This window comes from Triturus cristatus, chromosome 4_2, assembly GCF_964204655.1.
Source record: "Triturus cristatus chromosome 4_2, aTriCri1.1, whole genome shotgun sequence".
NCBI lineage: Eukaryota > Metazoa > Chordata > Amphibia > Caudata > Salamandridae > Triturus > Triturus cristatus.
Genome location: NC_140586.1, coordinates 230,491,772 through 230,506,631, shown reverse-complemented (window position 1 = coordinate 230,506,631; position 14,860 = coordinate 230,491,772). Strand labels below are relative to the sequence as shown.

General features: G+C 41.7%; 1 protein-coding gene across 2 annotated transcripts in view; it reads right to left on the bottom strand.

The window, feature by feature from the left end:
* CSF2RB (colony stimulating factor 2 receptor subunit beta) overlaps positions 1-14,860 on the bottom strand; it is a 193,239-nt gene that overhangs the window by 66,994 nt on the left and 111,385 nt on the right. For both annotated transcript variants that reach the window (XM_085601333.1, XM_085601332.1), the window contains exon 7: positions 14,156-14,291. In XM_085601333.1, coding sequence (XP_085457459.1) covers positions 14,156-14,291 — 136 coding nt within the window. The remainder of the gene's footprint in view (positions 1-14,155; positions 14,292-14,860) is intronic.

Here is a 14,860-nt window from a genome sequence, read left to right as displayed (position 1 = left end):
TATAACAGACCAAACTGGCAACAACCGAAGAGAAACTTCCCTAGGAAAAGAGTAACCTTTTTTGATACCTCGTATACCAGCTCTGACTCTGAAGGAGAGCAATTAGACAACTCAAAAAGAAACGGGGACATCGCACCTAGCACAAGTAGAGATTCGCTGTCTTTTTTGGACCAACGTCATCAGAATGCGGGTCCGAATCGAGGACGAGGGCAGGGACGAGGACGGGGGAGTACATATCCACACAATCCCCAACAGAGACGTCCCTACATGAGAACCAGGAGTCAGGTACATTGGGATTAGAAAGTCTTAAAAAAGCCCCTATTATTAACCTGTCTAGTGCAACCCTTAGTGAACACGAGATCTCTTTATTAGAAAAAGGATTAGGCTATGCCATCTGTACACCTGTAGATAAGTATGCTTTAGAAAGAGATCTACAAAACTTTTTTAGAAAGATTAGATTAAATGAATTTTTTAAAGACAAGGAGGACAATCGAACTGCTGTAGACAACAAATCAGGTCTCAAATCTAAGTCCCATTGGACCCCGTCTCTTAATCAGGTGAATAAAAAAGTGGATCTATTCGAGAAAGCTGTAGAGAATAATATTGAAGCTCTGCTTACAAAAAAGATATGGTGGCAAAACAATCTCAACAAAAATGAACGTATAGCCTTAACAAATTTGGAACACCGCCAGGACTTAACCATAAAACCTGGTGATAAAGGTGGGAGCATTGTAGTAATGGATACTATAGATTATAATAATAAGATGCTTAATATGCTTAACAACCCACTTCACTATGAGAAATCCAACAAAACAGAATGGAAGGCACTAATGGAAAAAATAGGCAGACTCTTAGACTTCGCTAAAGAAGATGAGGTCATCTGTTCCGAAGAATACAATTTCCTCAGAAATCCTAACCCTAAAATACCTGCATTGTATGGTTTACCCAAAATTCATAAGGACCAAAAAAACCCCCCCATGAGACCAATTGTATCTAGCATTGACTCCCTAACGGAACCTCTCAGTAAATATGTAGACAAATTCCTTCAGCCATTAGTAGTGAAACAGAGGGCCTATATTAAGGACACAACTTCTATCATTAATAAAATTGAAGGTATTGCATACCACCCAGATAAGCAATGGTTGGTAACGCTTGACATAGAAGCCCTCTATACAAACATACCCCAAAATGACACAGTACAAATGCTTGAGGGTTTGTTACAAGAGAGAAACGGTGATCTATCAACACATTCATCGTTTATCATTGACTGTGTGGAAGTCATCTTGAAAAATAATATTTTCCTATTTGGTACAGAACTATATAAACAGATTAAAGGTACCAGCATGGGGGCCACCTGTGCTCCCAGTCTGGCCTGTTTATATGTAGCCAATTTCGAAGAGAAACACATTTTTAACCCAGTGGCACCGTTCTATGAAAACATCTCCTATTGGTCACGATACATTGACGATGTTTTCTTTATATGGAGCGGTGCCATCGAGTCTTTAAACGATTTTATCATTTGGTTAAACTTAGGTGATGACAATTTAAACTTCACATCAACAATTGATAGGACACAGTGCAACTTTTTAGACATTACAATTAAACATCTGGATGGTAAACTAAAGGTTGAGCTCTTTACTAAACAAACAGATCGTAACACTATGTTACACTATCAAAGCAACCATCCCATGTGTCAAAGGGATAATATCCCATTCGGCCAATTTTTAAGAATACGCCGTAATTGCACTGATATCAACGATTTTAACAGACATTCGGATGTACTATCGCAAAAATTGAAAGATAGAGGATATCCCAGAAGTCTAATACGTAAAGCTTATAAAAGAGCAAAATATTTTAATCGAGATTCGTTATTCATAGAAAAAGAGAACAAAAATATAGATTCTCAGAATCTACCTTTAATTTTCGTAACAAACTTCAGCAGCATCAGTAACAAAGTTAAAAATATTATCAATAGGAATTGGCCGCTACTCAGAGACAGAAATGATACCAATGTCACTAAACCCATGTTCTCCTTCCGAAGAAACTGTACTATTCGGAATAAATTAGTACATACGTACAGAGAGAATAGAATATCCAAACAAAGTACCATCAACAACAGTCCATTCCCTGTTGGTACTTTCCCATGCAACTCATGCAAGAGTTGTGGCAACATCAAAAGTGGTAGCTGCATAACCCATAACGGTTATAAGCACCACATGAAAAGCTTGATAAACTGCAGAACCCGTAATATTATCTATATGATATTTTGTCCTTGCAAGAGGGCATACATTGGTGAAACTTCCCGTGAAATTAGAACAAGAATGACTGAGCATAAGTCTGCAATCAGAACTAAAAGATTGACAGCTCCACTAGTGGAACACTGGTTGGAGGCCAACCATTCAATAGAAGATCTGCAATGGTGTGGCATTGAAACTGTGCTCTGTGACACTCGAGGGGGCGATGTAGCCCTAAAAAGAAAAAAACGCGAACAATATTTTATGTCACGGTTTGATACGCACAAAAATGGCCTTAATAATAGGGAGGATTGGGAGAGATTACTGTGAAATATTTCTTCCCTTCCCTTTGTTCCCATTTCCTCTGTATCTATCTGTAGCCAAAGAACATATGAACAAGTTGTTCCTTGATGAGCTGAAGAAATTTTTAACCTTTTAGCCATTTAGGTTTAAACTTAATCAGAGGGATGTCCCTCCTCCCTGGAATTGGGACAAAATAGTGTTTTGACAAACTAGAATATAGCATTAGGTGTACTTTAATTAGGGCACTCCAATATGGCCGCTCGTTTTCCATCATCATTCAACACTATCGCAGACTCGAGCACATGAATAAATAAATAAAATGTAACCTTGTCCAATTAGTTAATTTGTGTATTATAGACTGATAAAAAGGTGCTGCGACCATGAGGCATATACTGTTGTTACATTTTAACACGGTACATCGCTATACACAAAATCTAATTAAGACATGACTAATAAAACAAAGTCTTAATTAATATGTAACATAGGAATCTTTAGAACGTAATCGCCCATGCCGAGCTATCGAATTGCATACGAACATTAGCATTGAACTTTGCCCATTATAAAATGGCCGCCGTAGTCACTGAAAAGAAAGATAGACATACAGATTGAGCATCAACAGCTGATCTGCCCGGAAATGACGTTAGGAACGCATCCGGTTTAACGCGTTTAAAATAAAGTGGAATTGAAATCATTTCGGAATCCCGGATTTGGACGTACCACGAGAGCAGGGAGGCCGAACTAATGCGACAAGGTGAGCAGTAATAAACCCCCTAATACTGTAGTTTGCCTAAAAGATTCAGCGCACAGAAAGCGTTCAAGGATAGCCAGCATTGTTTCACTTTCTTAACTTATACGAATAATCAAATAATTGTTCTAACTTAGTTGTTGCTGTTTGCTCCATATAAATAGAGCTTCGTGGATAATTAATTTAACTTGGCAATGCAAGGATAGAAAAGACACAAAAAAATAGTTGTGACTGCATCTTTTTAATAACAAGACATTTAGGCAATTTATACCATCAATTACCGCCAGTAAAGATGTGTTTAAAGTTAAATATACTGATTGTTTCTTTATAATGTTCAAAATAGTGTTGAATTTACGTTATTCCAGCAAATATCTGACACTCATTTTATACATTTAGGCGGTCTATGAGACTGAAGATAAATTGATTTTTCTTCCACCTAACGCAAAGGAATTGCCCCTAAGAACTGACAAATCAGAAATTATCCAATCTGATTTGTTCTCGGAATTAAGGTGAGAGGTTTTAGTACGAGTCCAAAATAAGGAACATACTGTTAGTGATTGGTTGAACTAATAAAGGTGTTTACTCAACCCCCAATAGAGACCACAAGAATTGATGACTATTATAGCAGTCCTGGAATAGAAAAGAAACAATATTCAGATTTGGTGGCTTCTCGTGGTACAAACAACAAGATCACTTGATATTTTAATCAGGTATGCGAACCTTTGTCCATAATCAATAAGGCCATATGACCCATAGGGTTAGCCCCATCTAAAAGTGATTTTTATCTATAAAACAGGAAAATTATATAACCTGGCAGGAATTTACAACTGGAAGGTCATCCTCCACTACTCCATACAGCCTTAAATTTAATACAAGGTATGCAGTTTTGATTTTGTTTTTGTTACAATTTACAAGAAACTTGTGAGATAGAATATCTAGTGTCTATAGTAACAGACACCAACAATCCTACCTTAAATGATCAACCTGGTAGTTTTTGTCAAATGCTATAGGACAGAGGTTACTGTGAGACAATTAAGCAACACTGTCATTTTATTTTGTTAATCTGCACTTTTTTATTTATAAATGTTAAAATTGGATAATTTTCTTTTTTGTCCTAGATGAAATAAACAGTTTGTTAAGTCCTGAAGAAGGTGAAATATTGTACACAATCACCGAAACGCTGCGTCGACTTTTAAACCTTTCTGTTTTAATATGCATTGATTTATCTGTTTTTTTAAAAGGATTATAGATTGTAACCCGCTTTAGGGAGCCATAGGCATTTGCCTATTTTTTAACATATGGACGAAAATAAATGATATTTTTAATAATGTTGCCTCACATAGAGTTTTTCTGAAGTGCTTTTTTATATGAGATATAGTGTTTTGCATATACCTGAATAACTGTGTCTCAATACCCTGCCTATAAGCAATTCATTTTGTTCAAATAGGGACATCTTGTAAAATTCCTCTATGTTATTACAACACTTTATTAAAAGTTATATATATATATACATTGTATTTAGTCATTTACCAAACACATACAATAAAATACAATCACATAAAAAATTAATCACAATATAAAAAACAATCGTTCACAGAAATCTGCATTTCATATTCAACAACAATGTAAGTGTATAATACATCACAATTATGACCAACCTAATAGAGACAGACATATACGTAAGACAAAAAGAGAGTTACTATTCTTTACGGATACACATCCAATTTGGACTTCAAAACATAGTTCCTTGATACAGTGATATAATCAGTATTCAGTTTCTCTATGTTGGTCCTTGGATTGTGCCTTTCAAAAGCGTCGACGCGTTTCGATGGCCTCAGATTATTCGTACCATCTTTATCAAGACACCAATTTGTCTATCTCCTGAGTTCAGTCCTCTATTTCTTATAAAATCAGGATTTGATTGTAATTTTTCGTTTGATAGCTGTTCAATTCTTCAGCATTAGGAGAGCCGATGACCTGTCTTTGGCTATTTCTGACCCTCTCCTATTTTTTATCTTAGGGTCTTCTTGTTCTTAATCCTATTTGTCTCTCTCATATAAATCGAGGAATTCAAAAGTCCGCGCACTCTGAGGTATTCGTTGCTTCCTATTGGTCAGGCGGATCTATGTTAAAAAGACTCCTAGACCGAACGATGAGCGTGGAATTTAAAAATAAACCTTTTTTCCTTTCTTCTCAATTTCCGACATCCGACATTCTATTTCCGAGAACGATCGTCGGCTGAAGAAATTTTAACCCGACGATCGTTCTCGGAAATAGAATACATCTATTTTGAGATCCGCCCGAATAAGTAAGAGGAACGCAAGCCTCACAGGGTACGGAGCCTTTCATTCCCGGATGTCGGAAATTGAGAAGAAAGGAAAAAAGGTTTATTTTTAAATTCCACGCTCATCGTTCGGTCTAGGAGTCTTTTTAACATAGATCCGCCTGACCAATAGGAAGCAACGAATACCTCAGAGTGCGCGGACTTTTGAATTCCTCGATTTATATGAGAGAGACAAATAGGATTAAGAACAAGAAGACCCTAAAATAAAAAATAGGAGAGGGTCAGAAATAGCCAAAGACAGGTCATCGGCTCTCCTAATGCTGAAGAATTGAACAGCTATCAAACGAAAAATTACAATCAAATCCTGATTTTATAAGAAATAGAGGACTGAACTCAGGAGATAGACAAATTGGTGTCTTGATAAAGATGGTACGAATAATCTGAGGCCATCGAAACGCGTCGACGCTTTTGAAAGGCACAATCCAAGGACCAACATAGAGAAACTGAATACTGATTATATCACTGTATCAAGGAACTATGTTTTGAAGTCCAAATTGGATGTGTATCCGTAAAGAATAGTAACTCTCTTTTTGTCTTACGTATATGTCTGTCTCTATTAGGTTGGTCATAATTGTGATGTATTATACACTTACATTGTTGTTGACTATGAAATGCAGATTTCTGTGAACGATTGTTTTTTATATTGTGATTAATTTTTTATGTGATTGTATTTTATTGTATGTGTTTGGTAAATGACTAAATACAATGTATATATATATATAACTTTTAATAAAGTGTTGTAATAACATAGAACCATTGATCTAGTATTCAATCTCTCTATGAAATCACAAGTATCCACTAAACTGTAAATTGACAAGTTAAGGGAATCGTTTTCTCTTCTTTGGTGATCTTTACTCCACTAACTTTGTCTCCCACAGTCCAGGTGTACTCTTCCTGTGGATGGGAGGGAGGGGTCTCTCAGGAGTTCCCCAGCAGTACTCTCCGCCGCCTGCCCAGGTACGCACTACATTCCTGCTGGACTGTCTGGGTTCCTACCAGTGGTTTCCAACCCCCCCGTCTGCCTTTTCAGTGATTATGTAGGCCACTGTATCGCATCCGCTCCAGGTCACACTCAGCTCGGAGCACTGCCCATCCTCAAGCTCAGTGCTTCTCAGGGAGCCTAAAATCTGTCCGGGTGATATGTTTCCTGGTGCCCTGCGGGTATTTCTCTCTGCACCAACTATTGTATTGTTTCCTCCCTTGGGGAGGGAAGCAGATCACTTTTCGTGCAAGTTCGATTCCCTCTGCCTTATCTCCTGAATAGAATTTGTGGCCGTCTGCTTGCTTCTCTTCTAATGTTTTGTCTACTACGCTGTGCTGCACTCCTCTGCGCGGTTATTTAGTCCTCTCTACTGGCTACTAGAGTGACACCTTCTTGCCGGGCCCGGTATCTGGCCTTAGCGAGTGGCTTGCTCTTCTCCTCCCAGGCCCTGCGGTGCTAGGTTCTCCAGCGTCAGTTCTGCACATTGGTGCAGTCGAGTCCCGACAGGCCACCCTCCAGTGGCACTCACCTCGAATCAGATGTGATCTTGGCTTGGAGGGCCTCAGTGCCATTTCGCAGCTCAAATTGTGCCGGCTCCGCCCCCTACGTCCGTTGTGCGTCGCTGGGGTCTGCTACTGGAGTCTACGGCTTTTGGGCCTACACTTGCGCTTCTGCTACGCCGGCGTTTCAGGCCAGGTGAAGTCTTTCTTTGCAGTCGCTGGTCACAGGGTTCCAGCAGGCTCTTGCTTATATGGGTTATAGTCCCATAACATATGGTGTTTATATTTGTAAGGGGATTCTCGGGAACGGCTCAGCGGAGCCTTTCTAGGTTGCAGCCATCTTGCTTTGCGGCAAGCCACGCACCCTTATCTTGAACTTCGAATGTTCATTTTTGTGTTGTTTGGTTTTCGTTCTAGTAAAACCTAGGTAGTAAAACCAACTTTTCCAGTATTAGATCTTTCATAGATTCACATACCTGAATAATTTCCCGTCGTCGAAGTGGGAGTCCCACGGTACCATAATAAAGCAGTGTGTATCACTATAATAGGCTGCAATGGTAATGAACAATCACTTAGATAGCCGCCTATCTATGTCCTTTGAAAAAAGGAACAAACTTCAAACCTTAACCAATCAGGCAATAGGCAATAGCACCCTCTAGAACACTCCCAAGAGAAGCTGATTCCCTCAGATTTTCACCGCACTTCATGTTTGAAGTGAGTCTCCCTGAGCTCTGTTCAGTTTTCTACTTCCAGATCTTGGAAAGCTATTTCTACTTCATCTGCAATGACCGATACAGCAAAGAATGTCCTCTTCAGACCCTGCAAGACCTGCAAGAAAGAAAAGGTACATGTAGCTGATCCACATGAGGACTTTCTCCCATGCCTCTACCCCCAACATAACGTAAAGGAGTGTTAAATGTGTTGCACTGTTATCTCCAAAATAAGGACAGAGAGGTGAGGCTTCTTCTGTGGCTTCAGAAGTCAAAAACTCAGGGATCAACATCTTCTGAGGAGGACAGTGATACCTCTTCAAGGTCTCACAAAAGATCCAGATCCCAGGACCAAGGGACCTCTGAGGAAAGCAGAAAGGCCCTTCTGACATCCCACCACAGAGAATCTCTAACAAAAGAGAAATAGGGACTAATCTCCCCAGAGGCAGCCTTATCTGAGCCCAGTACACAATCTGCAAGGGCTGGGGAGCGTCCACATAAATCTTCTTTTAAACCGTTGAAGTCGAGGCACAAAACTCACCTCAAAGCCCCATTGATGATACTGTTACCTTTGACAGCAATATTGTCGACAACGACGACCATCACTACCATCTTGTCGTCGAGTCCCGTCGACGGCAAAAACAATGACGACTTCATCCATCGAAGCTCTGATCCCGTCAATGAGAATTTCATCAACAACGACTCCATCGAAGACCGCGTCAAGGACACCGTCAACGACGACCATGTTGATGAAGATACCGTCGGCGAAAGGTGTATCGACAATACCAAAAGCCTCAAGTCAATTGGTGGCATTGCCCATGACCATTCCCTGGAGGGAGACGTCATCGACGACACGTTGACAACTATAAAACTTACTGAGATAATGAAAACGTCTTTGTTACCTGAGGTTACCACCCCTCAGCAAGCTTTCTCCTCTCTCCCAAGTCATCTGTTGGACCTGGAGGATTCGGATGACGACGGCCCTTATGGACCGTCTCATAGCCTATCAGAGCTCCAAGTAAAATACCAGGATGAGGACGTGGAAGAACAACAATATTATGAAGGGACGACCCATCGTTAACAGATGATAATCAGTAGGAAGGCGAAATTCCAGATCTTCAGTCTCCCTGTGATGAATGAGATGATTATCTAGTCCCCACTCCAGCACCTCCAGTACCACAACCAGCGGACTCTCCTCTGGAGGACATTGGAGTTTTTCACAACTTAATGGACCACACTGCCCCAAGATTTCACCTGCTAGTCTCAGTCAAGCAGTCCCACTGCTTTCTATATGATTTCAAAGAACAGACAAGAAAATCAGTAAGAACCATCCTCTTCAGAGATAATATATGGGAGTAAGGCTTTAAAATAATGAAGAACCTGGCAAAGGTGGCACCGGTATTACTTGATAAAAAATACAAGGCTCCAGAAGATTCTCCCTCTTGCCTCACAGGACATGTCGAACCGGACTCAGTCATTTCACAGAGGGCGCAACGTCGCTCTCAGAATCCTTCAAATCCTATATCTACGCCACCAGATATAGAGGGCAGGCGTTCAGACAATATAGATTTGAGGTTCTCCGGCATGTCCGCCATTACAGTTCATGCACCCAAATTGCTAGCAATCCTGGGTCGCTATGATTGTCGGATGTGATCAGACATTGGGGATCGCATTGACCTAGTGCCTGAAGACCGAAAATCAGAAGCAAGGAAAATATTACACGAGTGTGAGCACATGTCATCTGAAATAATAGTCTGCGCAATGGACATAGCCTCCACCGGTTTTCGCCAACTCGCCAGTGCAACAGTCTTAAGGCAACAGCGTTGGCTAAAAGTGCCCATATTCAGACCCGAAGTCCAGTCATAAATTCTGGATATGGTCTACGATGGAGGTACACTATTTGGGAAGCATATTGATGATGCTCTGTTGGCCATCAAAACGGACACAGACACGGGCAGGGCACTTGGTACGCTGCAATTCAAGACGATGGCCTTTTCAAGGGGGATGTGGAAGAGGGTTTTCAACCTACAGAGGAGGATACCAATGCTCACAACTGTTTCAACCCTTTCAATCTCAATACAGAGCTCCTTAACAACAGCAGCCATACTGCCCACCACCCACGACCGCATACAAAACAATGACCTTGATGAAAGAACACCCCCCAGAGTCGAGAGACAGGTCGTAAACAGTGACCTATATCAGGAACCTGCTACTTCCACTTCCTCCCATCCCCTGGGGGCAAAAATTACCAATTACCTCCACCATTGTCATCAGATCACGTCAGACAGATGAGTATTGGACCTAGTCACCTATGGCCATACCGAGGAGTTTATCCAGAGACCACCTAATAATCCACCAAGGGGCACGCACTACCCTCATCTTCACTTACTCAAAAGAAGCCCTCATCATGATTGCTAAGGAGCAATTGAAAAAGTTCTGTTCTCCCAAAAGGGTACGCGTTTTTACTCATGGTTTTTCTTAATCAGAAAGAAATCAGGGAAATGGAGACCCATTCTAGACCTCAGGAAGTTAATCAAATTCTCGTGGAAAGAATCATTCCACATGGTCTCTCTCTCTGACATCTCCTAAACCAATTGATTATATGACAACTCTGGACTTACAGGATGCATACTTCCATTTTCCCATACACCCCAAACACCACAAATATCTTTGCTTTACCATAACCGGAACACATTACCAGGTCGGAGTCCTCCCATTTGGCCTCAAATCAGCTCCTCGCATTTTTCCCAAATGCCTAGCTCCAGTAGCAGCCACACTCCGAGAGCAAGGTCTTCAGGTATTTCCATATCTGGACGACTGGTTGCTAAAACTTCCAACACCATCGCAAGCGTCCAAAGCCACAAAAACTCACCTCCCTGTCTTTCGCAAGCTGGGTCTCTCTGTCAATCATCAGAAGTCAACAACTACTCTGAAACAGAGGATGCTGTTTCTAGGCTAGACAATCTAATCAACATCACCTTAATGATGGTGGATACACTAGCTTGGTGGTTTCAGATTTCTAATCTCTCCAAGGGCATGATGTTTTTGCCGAAAATACCTGACTTTGTCATAACTACAGATGCCTCAATGGACGGCTGGGGAAGTCATCTCCAAGACCTACAAATCCAAGGAAAGAGATCTGCGCTTCAGAAAACAATGCATATCAACCGCCTAGAACTAAAAGCCATCTTTCTCACCTTGTAAGTGTTCCTCCCAAGGACTGCAAGGTCATACATGCTGGTAAGTACAGACAATACAACCAGCATGCATTATGTCAACAAGCAAGGAGGCACAAGAACGCTAACAATCTCCCAGGAAGCCCAACTGTTCTGGAGCTGGCTCAAAACTCACAACATCTCCCTGAGAGCCGAGCTTTTATCCAGCACAAACAACACCTTGGCGGACACACTCAGCAGAGCCAAGCATAGATTTCATGAGTGGGAACTGAGTCAGTCGTAGCTGAACAAAATATTCTCGCTATGGGGACATCCCGCACAGGATCCCTTTGCGACCGAGAACGCCAAATCCCAACTCTACACCAGTCAGTACCCGCTCCCAGGGTTGTGAGAGAATGCCTTTTTGATCAGATGGTTCGGGATCTATGCATACGCTTTCCCCTCCTCCCCTCTAATACTGATGGTTTTCAACAAAATGAAAGTGGAACGCTGTTGCCTCATCCTGATTGCTCCCAAGTGGCCCAGACAACACTGGTTAACGGAGCTTCTCCTGCTGTCGGAGTCCAACCCCATTTGCCTACGGACAACGCCAGCTCTTTTGGCAATGATCCTGGGCCAAGTTCTGCATCCAGACCCCGCCTCTCTCCACTTAAATGCATTGCTTCTGAATTCCGAGATTTGAATATCCCTCAGGACTGAAGGGACATTCTAGCAAAAGCAAGAGCAGAAGCCACCATCAAAACTTACAATTTAAAATGGAAATGGTTCTGTCTATGGTGGCAGCAATCCAACCTGCATCCTATAAAGGCATCACCTGGGCAGATTCTACCTTATTTCCTTTCACTTGCTCCATCAGGTGTGGTGCATGCCTCCATCAAGGTGCATCTTGCTGCGATAGCAAGATATAGACACTCTTCCCAATCTCTAGCTCTGTGCTCCACAAGAATCATCAAAAAATTCATGAAGGGGTTGTTCAGAGCTTTCCCTCCAGTCTAAGCTCCTCCTCCAGAAAGGCATCTCAATATAGTCGTCTCTCAGCCTATGAAACTTCCATTTGAACCCATTCACATAGCAGATCTCTAGTTTCTCACATTGAAGGTAGCTTTGCTATTAGCACTCACTTCAGCTAAAAGAGTAAGCGAAATACAGCATTTTCCAACACAGGATCCCTTCTTACGTTTCACTGATGACTGTCCTACTCAGAACAAATCCAAAATTAATTCCCCAAGTTCAATCTCAGTTTCATCTTAACAAACCTATCATACTACGAACTTTTTTCCCAAATCCGATATCACCAGTAGAAAGATCTCTCCATATGCTTGGCATTAAAACATGCCTAAAATTATACTTGCATCGTACTAACCACCTTCGGAAAACTGATCAATCGTTAGTGTCCTATGGGCAAACTCAACAGGGTACTAAGGTCACAAAGGCAACCTTTGTAAGGTGGATTTCTGCCACCATACAGTTTTGCCACTCCAAGGCTGGCAAACCACTCGCAGCAAAGGCGCACTCGACGAGGGCAGTGTCCACTTCGGCTGCCCTGTTTGCAGGCCTTCCGCTGGACAAAATATGCTGTGCTGAAACGTGGAAAAGAACCCATACTTTCACACAGCACTACTACCTAGAATCAGCGCAGTGCAGTGATGCAGCCACTGGACAAACAGTCTTACATCTGTTCCAATAAGGTGAGCCTCTGTTCCTGTATGTGCTTATTTATGATTATTTACAGGTACATCTTTTATGTACGTATTTTTATAAAAATATATATATATATGTATAGAAATATATGTATATCTATATATACACACACATACATTCACTAATATGTTTATCCTCGTATATTGTCATATACAACATGTATATTTTATCATATATAGCGTGTTGATGTATTTATATGTTAAACTGTTACCCACAATCCTCAATGGGTACTTATCTTAAAAAAATGTTTAACTACAAAACTGCTTGGTATACTGATTCAAGCATGTGAATATATGAAAGATCGAGTGCTGGGGAAGAAAATGAGTTACTTATCTGTAGCTGCAATTCTCCGGTATTGGTATCCTTCACAGATTTACATCCGACCCACCCTCCTTCCCTGAGAGGCTCCCCTTTTAGGTTGGGATTATTTATTCCCACATATGCTTGAAAATCTGGTGGGAATAAGCCTCTCTTGGGAGTTCTAGATGGTGCTATCGCCTGATTGGTTAAGGTTTGGCCCTTTTTTTAAAAGGACATTGATGGGTTATCTAGGTGATTGTTCATTACCATTGTAGCCTATTACAGTGAAACACACTGCTTTATTATGGTACAGTGTGACTCCCGCTTCGACGACAGGGAATAATTCAAGCATGTGAATCTATGACAGATACCAATACTGAAGAACTGCAGTTACAGATAAATAACACATTTTCTTATCTATGTGTTTTCTGCGTCAAAAGTGCTGCTTTAACACTGAATCACCATTACTTCTCTGGATGGGGGCCGAATTACACCAGTTCCTCACATTGTCTTAGGGATAGTGATGAGAGCTAGGACGTTTAAGAAAGCTGAATCCCCGAAGTAACAAGGGTGCTGTCATGGCACAACCAGTTTTACTGTTGCTGGGAAGATTTACTGCATCATTGGTAGGGCAATACAAGTTTCTGGCCTGGAATGAGGAATAACATGCAGGATGCAGTAACATCAATCTTTTAGCTGCATGTTATACTGTTTACCAGGCCCTTTTTCTGGGCAGATATTCCACCTGCCTTAAGCAGGTGGGCATGTGTCCTGAAGCACGGCTCCACAGGAGTTTTCAACGAATTGGGAATACCAACCCACTTGTAAAGTGTCCTTAAAGTGATAAACTGGACATATGTGGGAAATGAAAAGGATGGACTCAAATTGTTCTGATCTAACTTTGTAAAGCTAGGGCAATTTATATAGTACTAGCATTTTGATGCAATCTATATCTTTCTTCTGCCAAACATGCCACTCTCCCAAAAATCCTTAAAAATTACATTGTGCGTTAAGCTCAGTTTAGTGCTTTGCCCTATAGCGTTGTGAGGCCCAGAGAATTCCATGAAGCACATGCAGTCTGAGTATGTCATGCCAGTATCTTAACTCACTTAGGAGCTTCCTGGGTGGGCAATGGATGTCGCGCAGAGGTGGACTCTTACCTTGCCTGTGAGCTTTCTCGGTAGTACAAGATGAATGAGACAGACTCGGTCACCTCTGCCCTCACTTCCCAGGTGCACCTCATCCTGTCGGTGGCGTCGAAGGAGCATTGCAGATTCTTGGGGGCAGCAGCCGTCGCTGGTGGAGAGAGAGAGAGAGAGTAAGAGACAGCCTCAGCAGTGACAGGCTTTACCTCTTTCGCAGTCCGCTGAGTTCAGTCAGCCATGGAGGCCGCAGGCTCTGAAATACAGTGCCATCTATTGAGGGAGGGTTGGTATATCTGTTATTTACAAACATATCTACCCATTGGGTGTAGATTTTTAATTATTAACTCCAATGGGGCGATAAAACCACCAAGCTCCTTGCATCCTGGATATGACTGGCTCTGTTTCCCTGTGCTAGGTCTGCAGGTTGGATGTACTATCTGCACCAATCCCCAGAACTATCCATCCCTTAAGGGGATAGGTCCCTCAACCCGGTGACAACCCCCAGGGCCAGAAATCCTTCAGGTGACAGGATATGTATCTCTGTGGCAATTCCCTGAGCCATTCCGTCCTGTAAGTGACAGGCTATGTATGCCTGTATAAGTCCCTTGAGCCATTCTTCTATAAATATGGCAGGCTCGGGAGCCCTTAAGCAACCGAACCTTAGAGACAACAGACTCTGTACCCCTGTGCCAACCCACTTAGCCATCCAACCCTAGAGGC